At 42.0% G+C, this 17,658-nt stretch overlaps 1 protein-coding gene across 5 annotated transcripts in view; it reads left to right on the forward strand.

Moving 5' to 3' along the window:
* The window catches only part of FN1 (fibronectin 1), a 94,668-nt gene that overhangs the window by 66,358 nt on the left and 10,652 nt on the right, over positions 1 to 17,658 (forward strand). For all 5 annotated transcript variants that reach the window (XM_082262392.1, XM_082262393.1, XM_082262394.1 and 2 more), the window contains 6 exons: positions 2,049 to 2,236; positions 2,943 to 3,030; positions 3,429 to 3,605; positions 3,713 to 3,802; positions 5,169 to 5,348; positions 9,807 to 9,896. In XM_082262392.1, the coding sequence (XP_082118518.1) occupies positions 2,049 to 2,236; positions 2,943 to 3,030; positions 3,429 to 3,605; positions 3,713 to 3,802; positions 5,169 to 5,348; positions 9,807 to 9,896 (813 nt within the window). The remainder of the gene's footprint in view (positions 1 to 2,048; positions 2,237 to 2,942; positions 3,031 to 3,428; positions 3,606 to 3,712; positions 3,803 to 5,168; positions 5,349 to 9,806; positions 9,897 to 17,658) is intronic.

The raw sequence follows: 17,658 nt of genomic DNA on the forward strand, positions 1-17,658 counted from the left end.
CCCCCCCCCCCCCCCGGACGGGGTCTGGCCTGCCAAGTTAAACACCTTGCGAGGTCCCATATGACCGGATCTTGGCCCGAGTCGCAGTGTACCTGCTGACCAACAACCCCCAATTTCGATGGCAAGGGGTTCTGTCTGGAGCGGTGGCCATCTGGTTCCTGGTATGGTGAGTAGCTCTCTCCCTTTGGAGGTTTTTGGGGTGGAGGTGGGCCCCTCCTTTGGATGGTTGGACCCCCAGGTTCTTGTCTGGCACCCCCTTTTCATCTGGCCCCCATCCTACCACTCATTGGATGAATTGTCTTCAGGGATGTTCAGTGCGCATTCAATCGGACAATGCCATGGCTTATGTCAATCACCAGGGGGGCACAAGAAGTGTCCTGGTGGCTCTGGAGGTAGGTTCTCAGGTGGGCAGAACGGATCGTTTCAGCCCTCTCCACCGTACACATGCACGGGGTGGAAAACTGGCAGGCGGATTACCTCAGTCGGCAGGCGTTGGACCAAGGGGAGTGGTCCCTTCATTCAGAGGTGTTCATCAGTTGTTGTCTCCGGTGGGGCATCCCCAAGGTGGATCTGTTGGTGTCTCAGCTCAACAGAAAGGTGCAGAGGTTTGTGGCTCGGTCACGGAATCCTCTGGAAGACGCCACAAATGCGCTTGTGGCCCCGTGGGGTCAGTATCGTCTGATTTATGCCTTCCTTCGTCTCAAGCTTCTGCCAAGACTTCAAAACAGAATCAAGGCGGAAGGGATTCCGGTAATCTTAGTGGCTCCAGACTGGGCTCGCCGGGCTTGGTACGTCGATCTGGTGCAGCTGGTCACTGATGTTCATTGGAAGATTCTTCTCAGGGAAGATCTGCTGTCCCAAGTACCAATCTTCCATCCTGCTTTAGTCACTGGCTTTGACAGCTTGGCTGTTGAATGCCAGGTGCGGATGGATAAGTTTATCTGGGTCGGGGATTCCAATGCTGTTAAAAGCTAGGAAATCTACGTCTAGGAAGATCTATCATCGTACGTGGAAGACGTACATTGCGTGGTGAGAGTCTCAAGGTTCATCCCCCTCTCCTTCTCAGTGGGTTGGATCTTGACCTTCCTTCAAGGGGGGGGGGGTTGAACAGAAATTGGCCTTGAGTACCATCAAGGGCCAGGTGTTTGCTTTGGTGGTCTTCTTCCATCGACCCTTGACCACAGAAGTCAGACTCATTTGTGCTCAAGGATAGGCTTCGGAAGGGGTCAGTTTCCTCTGCGACCATTTTCAGATGGATCAGACAGATCGTTATTCAGGCCTATTCCATCAGGGGCTAGATTCCTTCTTTCCCTGTCAATGAGTACTAGTCTCTGGCACTTGGTGCCTCCTGGCCCTTCTTTTAGGCATCAGTGATGCAGGTTTGCAAGGCGGCCCCCTGGACGTCCGTGCACTCTTTCACAAAGTTTAAGAAGTTGATGAGTTGGCATCTGCGGATGCTTCTCTTGGCCACACGGTTTTGCAGGCTGCTGTTTAGAGGACTTGATCCTCTTGAGGGTGTGTTTCAGGTGGGCTCCAGTTTTGGTTGAGCTCTTGTTGGCTACTGTTTAGACTGGGGAATTTTTTTGCTGTTCCCACCCCTCATGTTTAACACTGCTTTGGGATGCCCCCATGGTTATGAAAATCAGGAGCTATGTCTGTCAATGAACGAAAGGGAGAAAATGGGATTTTTTGACTTGCTGTAAAATCCCTTTCTCTGATCTTTATTGACGGACACAGCACCCACCCCTCTGTGGAATTGTAATTCTTCTGACGCTGCTTGTAACAAAACCTGAGTACCTATAGCAGGAAAACCTATACCTCTTGGGACTGCCCATAGGCTTAGCCAGATTCTTTTTCTGCCTAGTGTCCTCCTGTAGGGGGCAGTATAACCCAATGTTTAATGAAAATTAGGAGCTGTCCATCAATGAACATCAAAGAAATGGATTTTGCGGTAAGTCCCATTATTCTCTGCATGCCTCCACATGATTTACCTGTCTTGTGAAACCTTGTTGATATCGTTGATATTTAAACTTCCTATCATTTTGCAGCCATTCCTGCCCCAACAAATCTTCAGTTATCTCAAGTGACTCCAACAGGCCTTACACTCAGCTGGCATGCACCAAATGTCCAGCTCACTGGATACCGGGTACGTGTAAATCCCAAGGACAAAACTGGACCAATGAAAGAGTTTACCACGGCACCTGGTACGACTGCCACTACTATTACGGGTCTGATGGTGAGTGATAGCTGATTATTTTCTACTTAAATCACTTGAAAGTATGTTAACAATGACAATGTTGACTTGTTAATGTATTTGCTCTGTAACGTTGACCAACTTTTGCTATTCACCTAATTTTCATTGTCATGGAATATAATGCTAATGGCAATGTCTTCCACGCCATCAAGACCAACTCTGTGGTACGCCTGGTTAGGTTTCTGATTGGGGATCAGCTAACTTGGATCTGTGCACTATGATGGGAGTGTATGAGTCTGTATTGACTGTACTGAATACACGTAATCAGGTGGTTACTGTGAAAAAGGTTTTCACTAAGGTGCTCAGACCCAAACATGTCAACTTCTAGCTGGTGATCCTGGTTAAAAAGCACTGTTCAAACCATAATTTTTCTTACACTTTAAGCCATCTTATGTCTCCTGAAGCCCCGATCAGAAAGCTCAGTTGAAAATGAGCATTTATATACCTTTTTAATACAGTGGAACATTTTAAAGGTTTGGCAGTGGCTTGCAGTAGTCCAGACTGTCATTTTCAAAAATGCTATCTGGGATTTTTTTTTTTTTAAAGTGTTGTTTTTTTTTTTTTCAATCTATTTTTTTCACCACGTTCTGTAAATTCTAATCTGGTTAAGTCTAACTGATCCTTTTTTAAAGCAGCTTTATCGGTGCAGCTAAAGTAAATTTTCCAAAACTATTGATTTCTTGATCAGGTTGCCACCAAGTATGACGTTAGTGTATATGCTGTTAAGGATGGCCTGATGAGTCCACCACTGCAAGGCACCATTTCTACACTGGAGAGTAAGTAAAGTAACCAAAGAAAAACCCTTTTGTTTTAGTTAAGGAAGAAAATGGGGGAACCCTCAAATCTATCTGGTATGACATTTTGGAATAAGATTTAATTATGGGGAACCACTTTGGGCTCACTAGACATGCTAACACATTGTATTTCATGTTATTGTAACACATTGGTGTTATAGGGCTATTCATTTTGAATCACAGTAGTGGGTAAAACGCGTGCAGTGTACCATAACACACAGACTGTTTTGCAGAACACAAGGTACATGTCCGATATGCAAGGTGCACTGCAGCCTTAACACAATGCATTGTCTGTCTGTCTTTTTTTTTTTTTTTTTTTTTTTTTTTTTTCCTTTCTTCGTACCAGTAAGTAAAGAAACAAATCCTATACTTTTTCCTAGATGTTAGCCCCCCTCGCCGTCCACGTGTCACAGATGTTACAGAAACCACAGTAACCATTACCTGGCGCACAAAGACTGAGACCATCACTGGGTTCTTGATTGAGGCTCTTCCTGTTGGTAGCCAAACTCCCATTCAGAGAATAATCAAACCAGAAGTGCGAACCTTCACTGTCGTAGGTAAGGCCTTTTTTCATTTTCTAGAGGCCTTTGTGACATTGACAGTGAAGGGACATTGTGGGGCCTGTTACCTTGGTGTCTCATTAACCTTAATGCTCCTATTATAGGTCTTCAGCCTGGAACAGACTACAAGATCTCTCTGTACACTTTAAATGACAACGCCCGCAGCTCCCCTGTCACACTGGATGTGTCAACAGGTAAACCACATGAATGAATTCAATATAATATCTCTCGTGGTTAAAACTTGAATAACACACAATAAATGAAATTGATAGATAAATGCTGCTGCTTACAAGATATATAATAAAAGTGAAAAAACCACCACATTAAGAGCAAACCACCAGCAGCACAAACATAATTCATAAATAGATGATTAATTATGAATTAAATGTGAAGAGGGTACTCTTGAATAGAAATAGAAGTAAAAATAGTAATAAGTCTGACCAGGATCGTGATCAGTGCACAGTCCAAAACAAAATAATTCACGATTAGTGCATCCAAAACTGAATATAGGTCCTGTGGATGAAAAATAGTCATTTGTAAACCACCACCGCTGTGACATTCACTTCCACTCTTATCAGATGGACACTCACCCAAATATTTTGGCCCTCCATTCACATGGTTGGGGTCCACTAGTCTGATGCCATATTTAAAATGAGTTGCAATCCACTCGCGCCCCCCTGTGATCAAGTCGGAAGTGACGAAATTAGTCTGTGACTACATGGCAGCCGGACTGTCAGTCAAGAGGATGATTCCTGGGGAGCTGACTTATCATACTTGACACTTGTTTTCAACGCTGATGTTACGTATTTGATGTGAGTGGATTGCAACTCATAAATAAGTATTTACATGTGTTACGGTGTCGCGCCCCCTGTGACGAAGTTGTCACTTCAGACTTCAACACCTTGCGAGTGGATTGCAACTCATTTAAAAAAAAAAAAAATGTACATGTGTTACGGTATCACACTAGTGGAGCGTTTCTTTTCACATGTGATTTTATGGAGTTACCACTGGAGGAAAAGGGCCAGTGAGACGAGTACAGCCTATGTAGAGGATTCCGTTAAAACTTCTGTTTATCAGCGCTTGTGCCCAAACTGTGAATGGGGGGGCCAAAATATTTGGGTGTAAATCTAAAGGAAGTGGAAGGGAATGTCACACAGTGGTGGTGGTTTGCGGTGACTTTATTTTTCATCCGTGGGACCTATATTCAGTTTTGGATGCAGTAATCATCATTGTGAATTCTGTTTTGGACTGTGCACTAATCGCGATTCTGGTCGGACTTATTTCTATTTTATTTTTACTTAAATTTTTTTTGGATTTTGTTAGTATTCCTATTCAATAGTACACTCTTCCCATTTAATTCATCATGTATTCACTTGTTATGTTTGCCCTGCTGGTGGTTTGCACTTAATGTGGTGGTATTTTCACTTTTTTTTTTTTTTTTTTCTATAACCTGAATGAATTGTATTCCCTGGTTGCACTGTTTACATCTGTTTTCTACCCTGTTCAGAGTAAAGTACTGGGTATGTACTGGGTATTAGTGTTGCTTTTTTACTTTTCTAGCTGTTGACAGTCCATCCAACTTGCGATTCCTGACCAGCACACCCAACTCCCTGCTCTTCTCCTGGCAGCCTCCTCGCTCTCGTATCACAGGGTATATCATCAAATATGATCGAGTAGGGGGTATACCTAAAGAACATCTGCCCCGCCTTCCAGCTGGAACCACTGAGGCCACTATAACCAGTGAGTGTCCGAATTGATCGATGTGTTTCAGTATATGTAACATTCTGTGATATTCATAAAGCGTGTTGAAGATACTCCTTAGAAATCATCTGTCTTTTGGTAGTGTAACAAATCAGAGAATCATGAACATGTTGGTAAGGTGGACTTGAATCTGTCACAGAATTGCCTCTAAAGAATTTTGTCTGACATGGCATCTGTGATACAGTACTTAAATGTGTGGCAAATTGAATGGTTGGTACAAGGCTATGCCAAACCAGCCCAAAATCCCTTCCCCACTGAATTCATGAAAGAAACAACTATAGGTGTCCCTGGGGAATTTGAGTGGAAGGGCTGGAGATGGTAAGTGTAGTAATGAAAGGTATAGAAAAGAATATATAAAATTTCAACATTTATTGATTTATATTAAAATTCAACAAAATACAAAAAATAACATATTTAGACTTTAAAATAACATTCCATATACATATCCTGATAGGGATAATACATTAGGGGTTCATGAAGCAGGGGAGTGTATCCTCCAACATGTTTCGGAATTTTTGTTCATCTAATTCCTTCTTCAGGGAAGTTTATATACACATAACCGTGCATTCACCACCTGTGTATCTACGGATGTATAGAATGTAAGCAATATTATTTAGAACAAATACATGAGCATAGAGGCAAACAATATATCTTATCATCAATGAGGGATCCCCAAGTCCCATAAGGGTAGGGAATACCCATAATAGGTATGTGTCTGTATACACAAGTATATCCTTAAGAGTAAACAGTAACTATGAAGATATCAACTTACCCCTAGAGGGAGTATGGAGCAAAAAGCGTCCTTTTAGTTGTCTCCTCACAGAAGGTATACTGCAAAGGTGGATGTTTGTATGGCAAAGGATACCTTATATTCATGCAGTCTGACTGTGCAGCTCTGTAGTTTGAATGTGCAACATGAGTTGACAATAAAGCCATCCGACAAGGGTGGCAATGTTGTCCTCATGGAGAACAACCAATACACCAACATGTGCCTTCGCATTTTAAAAAACACCGAGTGGTACCGTCCCATAAACAAAACCATAATCGAGAGATTCAATAAGGATTTCTACAATCTTGTAGATGAAGCATACTATAATAACATCATCCCAAAAACAACTTGGGATTTCGTGAGAACCACTCACCCACGTATCCCCACCTTCTATGCCTTCCCAAAAGTCCATAAAAGCATATCGGACCCTACAGGAAGACCCATTATATCAGGAAATGGGGCAATTACCGAAAATCTCAGCAAGCTCATTGACCAACATCTTAGGCCCATGGTAGCTGACCTCCCATCATACATCCAAGATACAATCCATATGCTACGCATTCTAGAAAATATTCACATACCACCAAATGCTAGTTTAGTTACTATAGATGTGGAATCACTCTATAGTTCAATACCCTGGGACTGGCAGCTATCCGGAAGGCCATGATGAGAACCAATGAGATTGATGGAATATTTCAAAATTTCATTCTATCTGCCTTGGACTTTATCCTAAGACATAATGTCTTTTGTTTTGCTGGCTCCCAATTGTTGAATTTTAATATAAATCAATAAATGTTGAAATTTTATATATTCTTTTCTATACCTTTCATTACTACACTTACCATCTCCAGCCCTTCCACTCAAATTCCCCAGGGACACCTACTTAAATGTGTGGCACAATTTACTCCCAATGTGGAAGAGGTCTTCTTTACCTCCACTTTAACCAAACCATGTTTTTCTTATGAATTTGCTAGAACAATATTCGCAGACAGTAATACACGGTACACTTTTTTTTTTTTTTTTTTTTCCCGTCCAACCCAGCAAGCTGGAAAAAAAAAAAACTACAGATCGATGTACTAACACAAGCAATGTTAGTGCGGAAACCTCCCGCTGAGCTATTGTATTCTGTTGGGAATTGTTCCCTTGCCCTTCTAGTACACACTGATCCGTGATCAGCCTTTTGGTTGCGAGAACTGACATGCTTGTTCAACAGAAGCCAGACATAAGACCACCTTCTAACAAGGAGCTGTACACATGGGCTAAAAGTCGTCCGGTTCCTGCCGAACCATCCATTTTCGGCCCATGTGTACCCAATCTTAGAGTGCAAACGGGAGCTATATGAATTTGTCCCAAACATCAATACCAACTATAAAAATGAAAAATGCTGCATGCGTTTTAATTATGTTAATGCAAAGCCTCTGACTACATACACACTGCCACAGATGTATCACAAATGCCTTATTGAAAGTGGTGGTAAACTCCTTTTGGCTGAATTTTACCAATAGGTAAGCCCATAAATGGGGTAAACTTGTAGGTACAATAAATCCTAAATTTGCACTGTTTAGGAGATATTTACTTGTAAAGCCGCCAGTGAGGTCACTGGAGCATACTCTCTGAAGGAATGGCACATCCGTGCCGTTCCTTCAGAGCCCTGTGCCATGAACAGCAACTTGTGTGCTTAAGCGTGGGTGTGATGTCATCGCAGCTCCTCCATTCTAAAGACTGGAGCTTGTGAACCCGGAAGGAAGAATGGGTAAAGATGGCAGCTCCTTCAGCAGGGACAGCGTGCCATTGGAGGGCTTAGTTTTAAGTTTCACATAATGTGCTAGTAAATATCCTTGTGTAAGATGGATGGATATAGATGTATGTTATGTGTTGCTCAAAAAAATTACAAAGCACTTTGAAAACACATCAGATCTCAATGGGGAAAAATATCTATACTGATATGAACTGGGTAATATGTTAGGAACGAAAGGATGTCACATCGTTTGATGGAAATTAATGCGTTACTTTAACGGACAATTGCGCGGTCGTGCGATGCTGTACCCAAACAACATTTACGTCCTTTTTTCCCACAAATAGAGCTTCCTTATAAGTGGTATTTGATCACCTGTGCGTTTTTTTTTTTTTTTGTTTTTTTTTTTCCCATTATAAACAAAGAGCGACAATTTTGAAAAAATATATATTTTTCACTCTGTGCTGTATAACATTCCCCCCCCCCAAAAAAATTTAAAAATTTAACATTTTAGGCTAATGTAATGGCGGCGATCTGCGATTTTTAGCAGGATTGCGACATTGCAGCGGACAGATCGGATCCCTAGCTGACATTTTTTACACTTTTGGGGGTACCAGTGACATTACTACAGTAACCAGTGCTAAAAACATGCTCTGTTACTATAATGGCACTGGCAGGGAAGGGGTTAACAGTATAGGTGATCAAGGGGTTAAATGTGACCCTAGGGGAGTGGGGAGTGATTCTAACTGTGGGGGCGTGGTTTCTGAGATGACCACAGACATGTGATCCTATATAGAAGAATCACATGAGCGCTGTGATCATTTCAGGGAGAACCGTCGGCTGTGTTTACAACAGCCGGCCGTCCTCTCTCTGTGGGGAGTGATCGTGGGTGTTGTGTGTAGCCGCCTAACACATGCATCGGCTTCCCCGCTGACGATCGGGGCGGTAGCTTGCCCCCTAGCTCCTCCCAGGCGAGCGACGTAAACCTACATCGTTTTGCCTGGACGAGCCAGCCTGCCGCAGTAAATGTAAGCGGTCAGGAAGTGGTTAATAAACTTGCACTCAGAATCTGGTGCAGGTGAGCATGGAAGCCAATCCACTTCTAACTTCAGCTTAGTCAATTAGACTTTGGCAATACAACCTGGAAGCTGATTGGTTTACCAGATTTTGCATTATCCAGTTTTTGTAAATCACCCCCACAATGTTTTAAGACCCTTTCTAATAGTTTTAATTAAACCATAACTTCTGCTTAGTTTCAGAAATTATCTTTATTGCCTTTTTCTACAAGGTTAAAAAGTTTGGTCATGTGACCATGCATCACTACTTCCTGATAGTGGGGGCAGGATTAGAGGACCGTGTGGAATTGAAGCACTGTGTCTGCAGTCTGTTCGGCTTGAGGCACAATGCAGGCTGTGCTTGAGCAGGGGGTGTGTTCAAAAGGCAGGCTTTTATGGGTGTGGTTTTATGGGGTGGGCGTGTGGTGACTTAACTATGAAAGAATGCTGTGCGTCTGCACAGTGTCCTGTACCTCTGAATAGCCAGCCAAAGAATAAGATGACCATACTAATGCAGATCAGCTTCTGTTATTTGTGTGGTCAGTTTGGAACACAGAAAAACCGTGACTGGCAGGATTAACCAGGTACATCGGGTAGAAGTACATCAGAATGATAGACTTTAAATTATGAAATACACGTGAAAACACATAGGGGGGGAAAATATTTAGGGTAACAAACGTTAAGTAAACTCCATAGGATTAAGTGGTATTGCAGCACCCATGTGTGGGTCCACTGGCACTGAAAAGGCTGCATAGCAAAGATCTTGCTGGATCAGGGACAGGAATGTATAGGACTTGGAGGCGGCAGTGGTCTCAAAGTTGGGCAATAAATGTATACAGCAACGTAATGTAACAATGAACGGTTTTCCTCCTTTGCAGACCTAGAGCCTGGTGTAGAATACATTATTCAAGTCATTGCTGTCAGAAATAACCAGAAGAGTGAGCCTTTGATTGGTCGCAAGAAGACTGGTATGAACACCACTTTATAAAGTTAAAACTATGTAATATGAACTGTTGCTTTTATATTATGTAAATGATGCAGGGGTGCGTCAAAAGCAGTTTGCGTTAGCACTGTGGCAGTTTTTCTTTACTGCAATGTTTTTTTACTTGCATTCCTTTGCAAAAATAATTTTTGTATTGTTTGTCTGCAATGCTGCAGTTGCTTCCTCTCCATGTAGTGATTCAATTTCTTGTACTGAACATCTTTTGGATACAGGCACTAAAGTGGTTTATGGAAGGTGGATTAGGCAAATTCTGAAAATCAAAGCACATACTTTTTCAGTGTGTCTTTATATTTATATATGTATATGTGTGTGTATGTATATATAATCAAGAAACCAACAAATCCAGATGGTGTTCAGTCAGTTTAATTCAGATTAATTCAATTTAAAAGGAACATTATTCTAATTGAGGTATTTGCTTCCATGTGAGAGATATACATTAAAAATGTTAGTTGAAAAATCAAGATGGCACCAAGAATGCAAAATTTGGTGTTTATTACTAGAATCTTTGGAGACACCATTTTCTTTGAATGTCATGGATGTTTGCTCTGCATATACAGAAGATTTCTTCCAACAAAGGGATATTTGCTGCTTTTAAAGCGGAAATAAACCCAAAACAAAAATGTAATATTGCAACTTACCAGTCCTTAGATATGGTGGCTGTAATTGGTCCCCTGGTGATCCAGCCAGTAAAGCACTTCCTGACTTGGGGTGTCTGCATTCTGGATCAAGAGTGAAGCGGTCACCTTTTCAGACCAATTAGCATTGTCAGGCTGCTGGGGGGACAGTAATCGGGACTACGTTTAACAAATTGAAGCTGAACTCCAGCTTACACTTTTTATATTCAGTTGCAGCAACCCAATTTTTTTTTTTTTTGGGATCAAGGTTTTACATAAATAAAATCTGGTCATTTGTAAGTACCTCTGTCAGTGTTTAGACCGCATTCACACTGAAGCGGCACGACTTCGGGGGCGACCTGTGAAGTCGCGTGCACCATGACTTCGCCGCGACTTGCACGGACTTCATATAATGAATGTCTATGCAAGTCGCTCCGAGGTCGCCCGAAGTAGTACAGGACCCTTTTTCTAAGTTGGAGCGACTTGTGTCTCTCCTATTAGAACGGGTCCTGTAACACTGCATGGACCGCGACTTGTCAGGCTGACAAGTCGCCTGACAAGTTGCGGTAGTGTGAATGGAGACTTAAATGGTTTGTCTCAACCCTCTAGCTGCTACTTTTTAGCTAAACAGACCAAGCTGTCCAGATAAACACCAGATTCCAGCAGAAAAAAATCTGCGGATTTTTGCAGCTGAAATGACAGGCGCATACAAATTGCGGCGGCCACTCAGGCTAACCGCAGCTGTTGCTGTTCGCATGTGGCCACACAGCAGTGTATAAACCTAAACCGACTTTAGGGTCTCCACTCCAGCATTCCCCCCATTCGGTGTGTTCCACTGAGGATGCAGGTCACACTAGCAGACCGCCTTGACTCATGTAATCAGCAGATCAGAATCTCAGCCACCGAACACCATACGCTGGTCTTGTATGGTGTGCGCACACCAAGTGGCTACCTAGGGTTAGGAACAGGTGTCCGAGCCTGGGCACAGTCGGACACTTTGTACTGGCTGCCGATATTTGCATGCACCTGCAATTCCAGCTGTAAGAATCTGCTGATTTTTGCCACTGGAATCCGATGTATGCAGCTAGATTATGTGAAGGAGGTCTTAAGGTGAGTTGAAAAATTAACAGGCTTTTTGGGTAGATCACCAGGTGAAAATAAGTCTTAAAAAAAAAAAAAAAAAAAATAGTCCACCGTAGGCTTCAATTTAACAAATGTTTTGGGTTTACGATTTCTTTTAAATGTTTCGAAGAAAGGGAAAAAAAAAACAGTTTTTCTATGTTAAATGTCCCTCACAGTGAAGCAAACTACATTTCTAACAATGACCATTGCAATTATTGAATGCAATCAATATGTTAAACAATTTAGGCTTAAAGCATTAATGCATTTTAGAAGGTCTTAACAGTGGGTACAATAATTTATACAGTTTTGCTCATAAGTTTACCTACCCTGGCAAAACTTACGATTTTCTTGCCATTTTTAAGATATGAATAACACACAAACTTTTCTTTCACTCCTGGTTAGTGTTTGGCTGAATTTATTATCAATCAACTGTGTTTACTCTTAAATCATAATGACAACAGAAACTACCCAAATTACCCTGATCAAAAGTTTACATACCCCTGTTCTTAACCACTTTACCGCTGCTCACTAGAGCTCTACTGCGGCAAAGTGGCTCGATGACGTCTGGCGACGTAGACCTACGTCGCCAGACATTCCCCTCTCTCGGCGGCGCGCTGCGCCAGAGGCTCGCTCCTGTGTTTTCAGTCACAGCGGGAGTCGGGCCAGGGGAGGAGCGGCGGTGACCACCGCCGCTCTTCCCCGATCGTCAGGGAATCGAGTGTGGAGATCCGCCCGCTTGTGTAAACAAATCGGGCGGATCTCCTAAGTGACAGGCAGGGTTCAGCATAGCTGAACCTGCGATGTGTCCCTGTGTCCCTGTGTCACTCAGTCACCTCCCCCCACACACGTTAGTAAGCACCAGGCATACATTAACCCCTTGATCACCAATAAAAATTAACCCCTTCCCTGCCAGTGTCCTTTTTACAGTAACAGTGCATATTTATAGCACTGATTACTGTAATGTCACTGGTACCCCCAAAAGTGTCAAATGTCAGTCAAGGGTCCGATCTGTCTGCCGCAATGTCGCAGTCCCTCAAAAAAAATCGCAGATCGCCGCCAATTACTCGTTAAAAAAAAAACACCAAAAACGACAAATCTTTCCCTTAGTAAACTCAATAACTTTTGCACAAACCAATCAAAATGCACTTATTGCGATTTTATTTTTTTAACAAATATGTAGCAGAAAACAAATTGGCCTAAAATGATAAATTTTGATTTTTACATTTTTTTTGGGGGGGGGGGGGGGAATTTCATATAAAAAAAAATTTGAAAAATAAGACCGCAAAATCCTCCGGTGGTTAATACTGTGTATTACCCCCTTTAACATCAATGACCGCTTGAAGTCTTTTGTGGTATTTGTGGATGAGGCTCTTAATCTTAGATGGTAAAGCTGCCAATTTTTCCTGGCAAAAAGCTTCCAGTTCCTGTAAATTCTTGGGCTGTCTTGCATGAACTGCACATTTGTGATTTCCCCAGAGTGGCTCAATGATATTGAGGTCAGGAGACTGCGATGGCCATTCCAGAACCTTCACTTTATTCTGCTGTGGCCAATGACTGGTCGACTTGGCCTTGTGTTTGGGATCATTGTCATGTTGGAATGTCCATGTATGTCCCATGCGCTGCTTCCGGGTTGATGAATGCAAATCTTCCTCCAGTATTTTTTTGATAACGTACTGCATTCATCTTGCCATCAATTCTGACCGAATTTCCTGTGCCTTTTTTTTTTTTTTTTTTTTTTTTTTCTAGCACACACATCCCCAAAACATCAACAATCCACCTCCGTGTTTCACAGTAGGAATGGTGTACCTTTCACCGTAGGCCTTGTTGACTCCTCTCCAAATGTAGCGTTTATGGCACAAAGTCATTTGGAGTGATGAGACCAAAATTTAGCTTTTTGGCCACAACCATAAAGTTTGAGGCTTTCTTCTGGCGACTCGACCATGCAGCCCATCTTTCTTCAAGTGCCTCCTTATTGTGCATCTTGAAACAGCCACACCACATGTTTTCGGAGTCCTGTATTTCACCTGAAGTTGTTTGTGGGTTTTTCTTTGCATACCGAATTTTCCTGGCAGTTGTGGCTGAAAGTTTAGTTGGTCTACCGAAACGTTGTTTGGTTTCAACAGAACCCCTCATTTTCCACTTCGTGATTAGTTTGAACACTGCTCATTTGGCATTCTCAAGTCCTTGGATATCTTTTTATATCCCTTTCCTGTTTTTATACAGTTCAACTACCTTTTCCCACAGCTTCTTTTTCTTTCCCCATGACTCAGAATCCAGAAATCTCAGTGCAGCACTAAATGAAATGTGCAAGGGTCTGTCAGTAGTCCAGAAACTCACTGACCCTTTTTATACACACACTAATTACAAGCAAACAGGTGAGGATGGTTACCTTTTTTAATACCCATTCAAACCCCTTTGTGTCAACTTTTGTGCAGGTTAGGCCAAAATCACTAGGGTATGTAAACTTTTGATCAGGGTCTTTTGGGTAGTTTCTGTTGTCATTATGACTTAAAAAGAAAAAACACAGTTGTTTTGATGGCTTCAGCCCAACACTAAACATGGGTGTAAAAAGTTTGTGTTTAAATTCTCGGAAAAATGGCTATAAAAAATCATAAATTCTGCCAGGGTATGTAAACTTATGAGCACAACTGTATCTATTTCCATATAGCCTTTTAGTGGTGCCTTTCCCATTTTGGACAGATATGCTAAATATCTGTTCTAGTTAGACATTTTCCAACCACTTTTTAGCTTTGGGTGAACAGAATATCTGCAGTTCTACTTTCCTGTGGAGTCCTCCCTATGGATCACTGCTAATGTTACAAACCGCAGTTGCCCCAACCCAAAATTGGCCTTAGCAGCAAGGAGCACATGGAAGGGTAACGCAAAAACACAAATTCCCAGCTCATCTTACCAACCAGCCTGCATCAAACAAAGTTGTCCTGTTTAACAGGTAATGTTAAAAACGGGGTTTAGTTTGCACAAGTTTGCAAATACACGTGTAAGCTGCAGAGTCCACGACAAGGCACCCCGGTATTATCTGCAGCCCTAACTCTCTATAAATTTTCAGAGCGTCTATAGTAGAAGCACATGTATAGTAATGTTTTTAATGTGAACAGTTAGACGGGACAATTTGGTTAGTTGCCGGCTGGTTGGTAAGTTGAGCTGGGAATTTTTCTGTTCATGGCTAATGTTGCCTGAGCTGGTTAGTCATGACTTTGCCAAACACCCTCCAATGCCCTTACAGACACAGCAGTGACCAACATTGATATAGAAGTTTCATGGAAGCTGGATCGTTTAGACGGAACTGTACTGATCAGATACATTGCCCATGATCACCCAAAACTAAATTAAATATCCCTTAAAAGGGTCATCCCACCGAAATGAATTTCATTTTTGACACCTCTGTACTTGAGTTCCCAATTCTGCACACCTGCCATGGCATTTATGTGGGGGTCAACATGCATTTTTATATTGCACAGCATTTTTGAAGATTCCTCATATCATGGGGCTTGTGACCTCTATGTCTGTGCAGGAGCAGAACCAGGAACTGATGGGTAGATATGGCCGTGAGCCCCAAAAAAATTGAAGCAGCCTATAATTAAACAGCGTTTTTGGTGTTCTGGCACCTTAATGATGTGCATTTTTAAATTTTAAATCTATATATTATAGCCACATGTAAAATTGCATTCATATTTTGTTGCCAAGTCGCCTAAAGCCCAAACTGCAGCTAAAACCTTCTTTTTTTTTTTTTTTTTTTTTTATTACATTGTGATCTAGATTGCAGTGTCTGTTCTTATTGTAATCTGTTCTAGAAACATGAAAAAGGGTTAGATTGACAGTATTTTTCAGTACTGCTCATGTCTTCCTGTTCTGGTGAACACTGCTCCCCCATTTCTTATCCTGGTGTCAAAGGGTCAATAAGCGAGGTAGCTCCCTGATGATGATATTGTAAATGTAAATCTCTTATTCAAACTTAGAAAAAAAAGTTTGCTGGACTTAGGTTTTAAATGGTTGATGTTTTAAACTCTTGCTGTGTTCATATATTTTTTTGTGTTTTTTGTTTGGTGTTTGAAAAATAACTAAAAAAAAAAGCAGTCTAGAATATACATTTGATATTTCATTTTAAGTTCATTCTTCTTCCTCATGAATGTACACACAGTTCCCCATATTGACGGAAAAACACAGAATTGTTGACATTGTTGCAGATTTATTAAAAAAGAAAAACTGAAATATCACATGGTCCGAAGTATTCAGACCCTTTGCTGTGACACTCATATATTTAACTCGGGTGCTTTCCATTTCTTCTAATCATCCTTGAGATGGTTCTACACCTTCATTTGAGTCCAGCTGTGTTTGATTATACTGATTGGACTTGATTAGGAAAGCCACACACCTGTCTATATAAGACCTTCCAGATCACAATGCATGTCAGAGCAAATGAGAATCATGAGGTCAAAGGAACTGCCTGAAGAGCTCAGAGACAGAATTGTGGCAAGGCACAGATCTGGCCAAGGTTACAAAAAGATTTCTGCTGCACTTAAGGTTCCTAAGAGCACAGTGGCCTCCATAATCCTCAAATGGAAGACGTTTGGGACAACCAGAACCCTTCCTAGAGCTGGCCGTCCGGCCAAACTGAGCTATCGGGGGAGAAGAGCCTTGGTGAGAGAGGTAAAGAAGAACCCAAAGATCACTGTGGCTGAGCTCCAGAGATGCAGTCAGGAGATGGGAGAAAGTTGTAGAAAGTCAACCATCACTGCAGCCCTCCACCAGTCGGGGCTTTATGGCAGAGTGGCCCGATGGAAGCCTCTCCTCAGTGTAAGACACATGAAAGCCCACATGGAGTTTGCTAAACAACACCTGAAGGACTCCAAGATGGTGAGAAATAAGATTCTCTGGTCTGATGAGACCAAAATAGAACTTTTTGGCCTTAATTCTAAGCGGTATGTGTGGAGAAAACCAGGCACTGCTCATCACCTGTCCAATACAGTCCCAACAGTGAAGCATGGTGGTGGCAGCATCATGCTGTGGGGGTGTTTTTCAGCTGCAGGGACAGGACAACTGGTTGCAATCGAGGGAAAGATGAATGCGGCCAAGTACAGGGATATCCTGGACAAAAACCTTCTCCAGAGTGCTCTGGACCTCAGACTGACCCTAAGCACACAGCTAAAATAACGGAGTGGCTTCACAACAACTCCGTGACTGTTCTTGAATGGCCCAGCCAGAGCCCTGACTTAAGCTGGATACACACTATACAACTTTTGTTGTCAGATTTCCTTTAGATTTACCTTGTCTATGTAGTGCAAGGGACTGCCTGATTGCATACAAATTGAAAGTGTTTAGGTTTGACCGCATATTATATGGTTTTGGTAAGTCTGAAGGAAAAAAATCTAAAGAAAATTTGTATAGTGTGTATGGTCCATTAAACCCAATTGAGCATCTCTGGAGAGACCTAAAAATGGCTGTCCACCAACGTTTACCATCCAACCTGACAGAACTGGAGAGGATCTGCAAGGAGGAATGGCAGAGGATCCCCAAATCCAGGTGTGAAAGACTTGTTGCATCTTTCCAAAAAAGACTCCTGGCTGTATTAGATCAAAAGGGGGCTTCTACTAAATACTGAGCAAAGGGTCTGAATACTTAGGACCATGTGATATTTCAGTTTTTCTTTTTGAATAAATCTGCAACAATGTCAACAATTCTGTGTTTTTCTGTCAGTATGGGGTGCTATGTGTACATTCATGAGGAAGAAGAATGAACCTAACCTAAATGATTTTAGCAAATGGCTGCAATATAACAAAGAGTGAAAATTTAAGGGGGGTCTGAATACTTTTCGTACCCACTGTATGTTCAACATATAATGTAGGACCCAAAGGGATTGATTTACTAAAACTGGTGTGCTCCGAATCTGGTGTAGCGGTGCATGGTAGCCAGTCAGCTTCTAACCTCAGCTTTTTCAATTAAGCTTTTGGCAATATAACCTGGAAGCTGATT

Source organism: Pelophylax lessonae (assembly GCF_965119305.1).
Source record: "Pelophylax lessonae genome assembly, chromosome: 6".
Classification (NCBI taxonomy): Eukaryota; Metazoa; Chordata; class Amphibia; order Anura; family Ranidae; genus Pelophylax; species Pelophylax lessonae.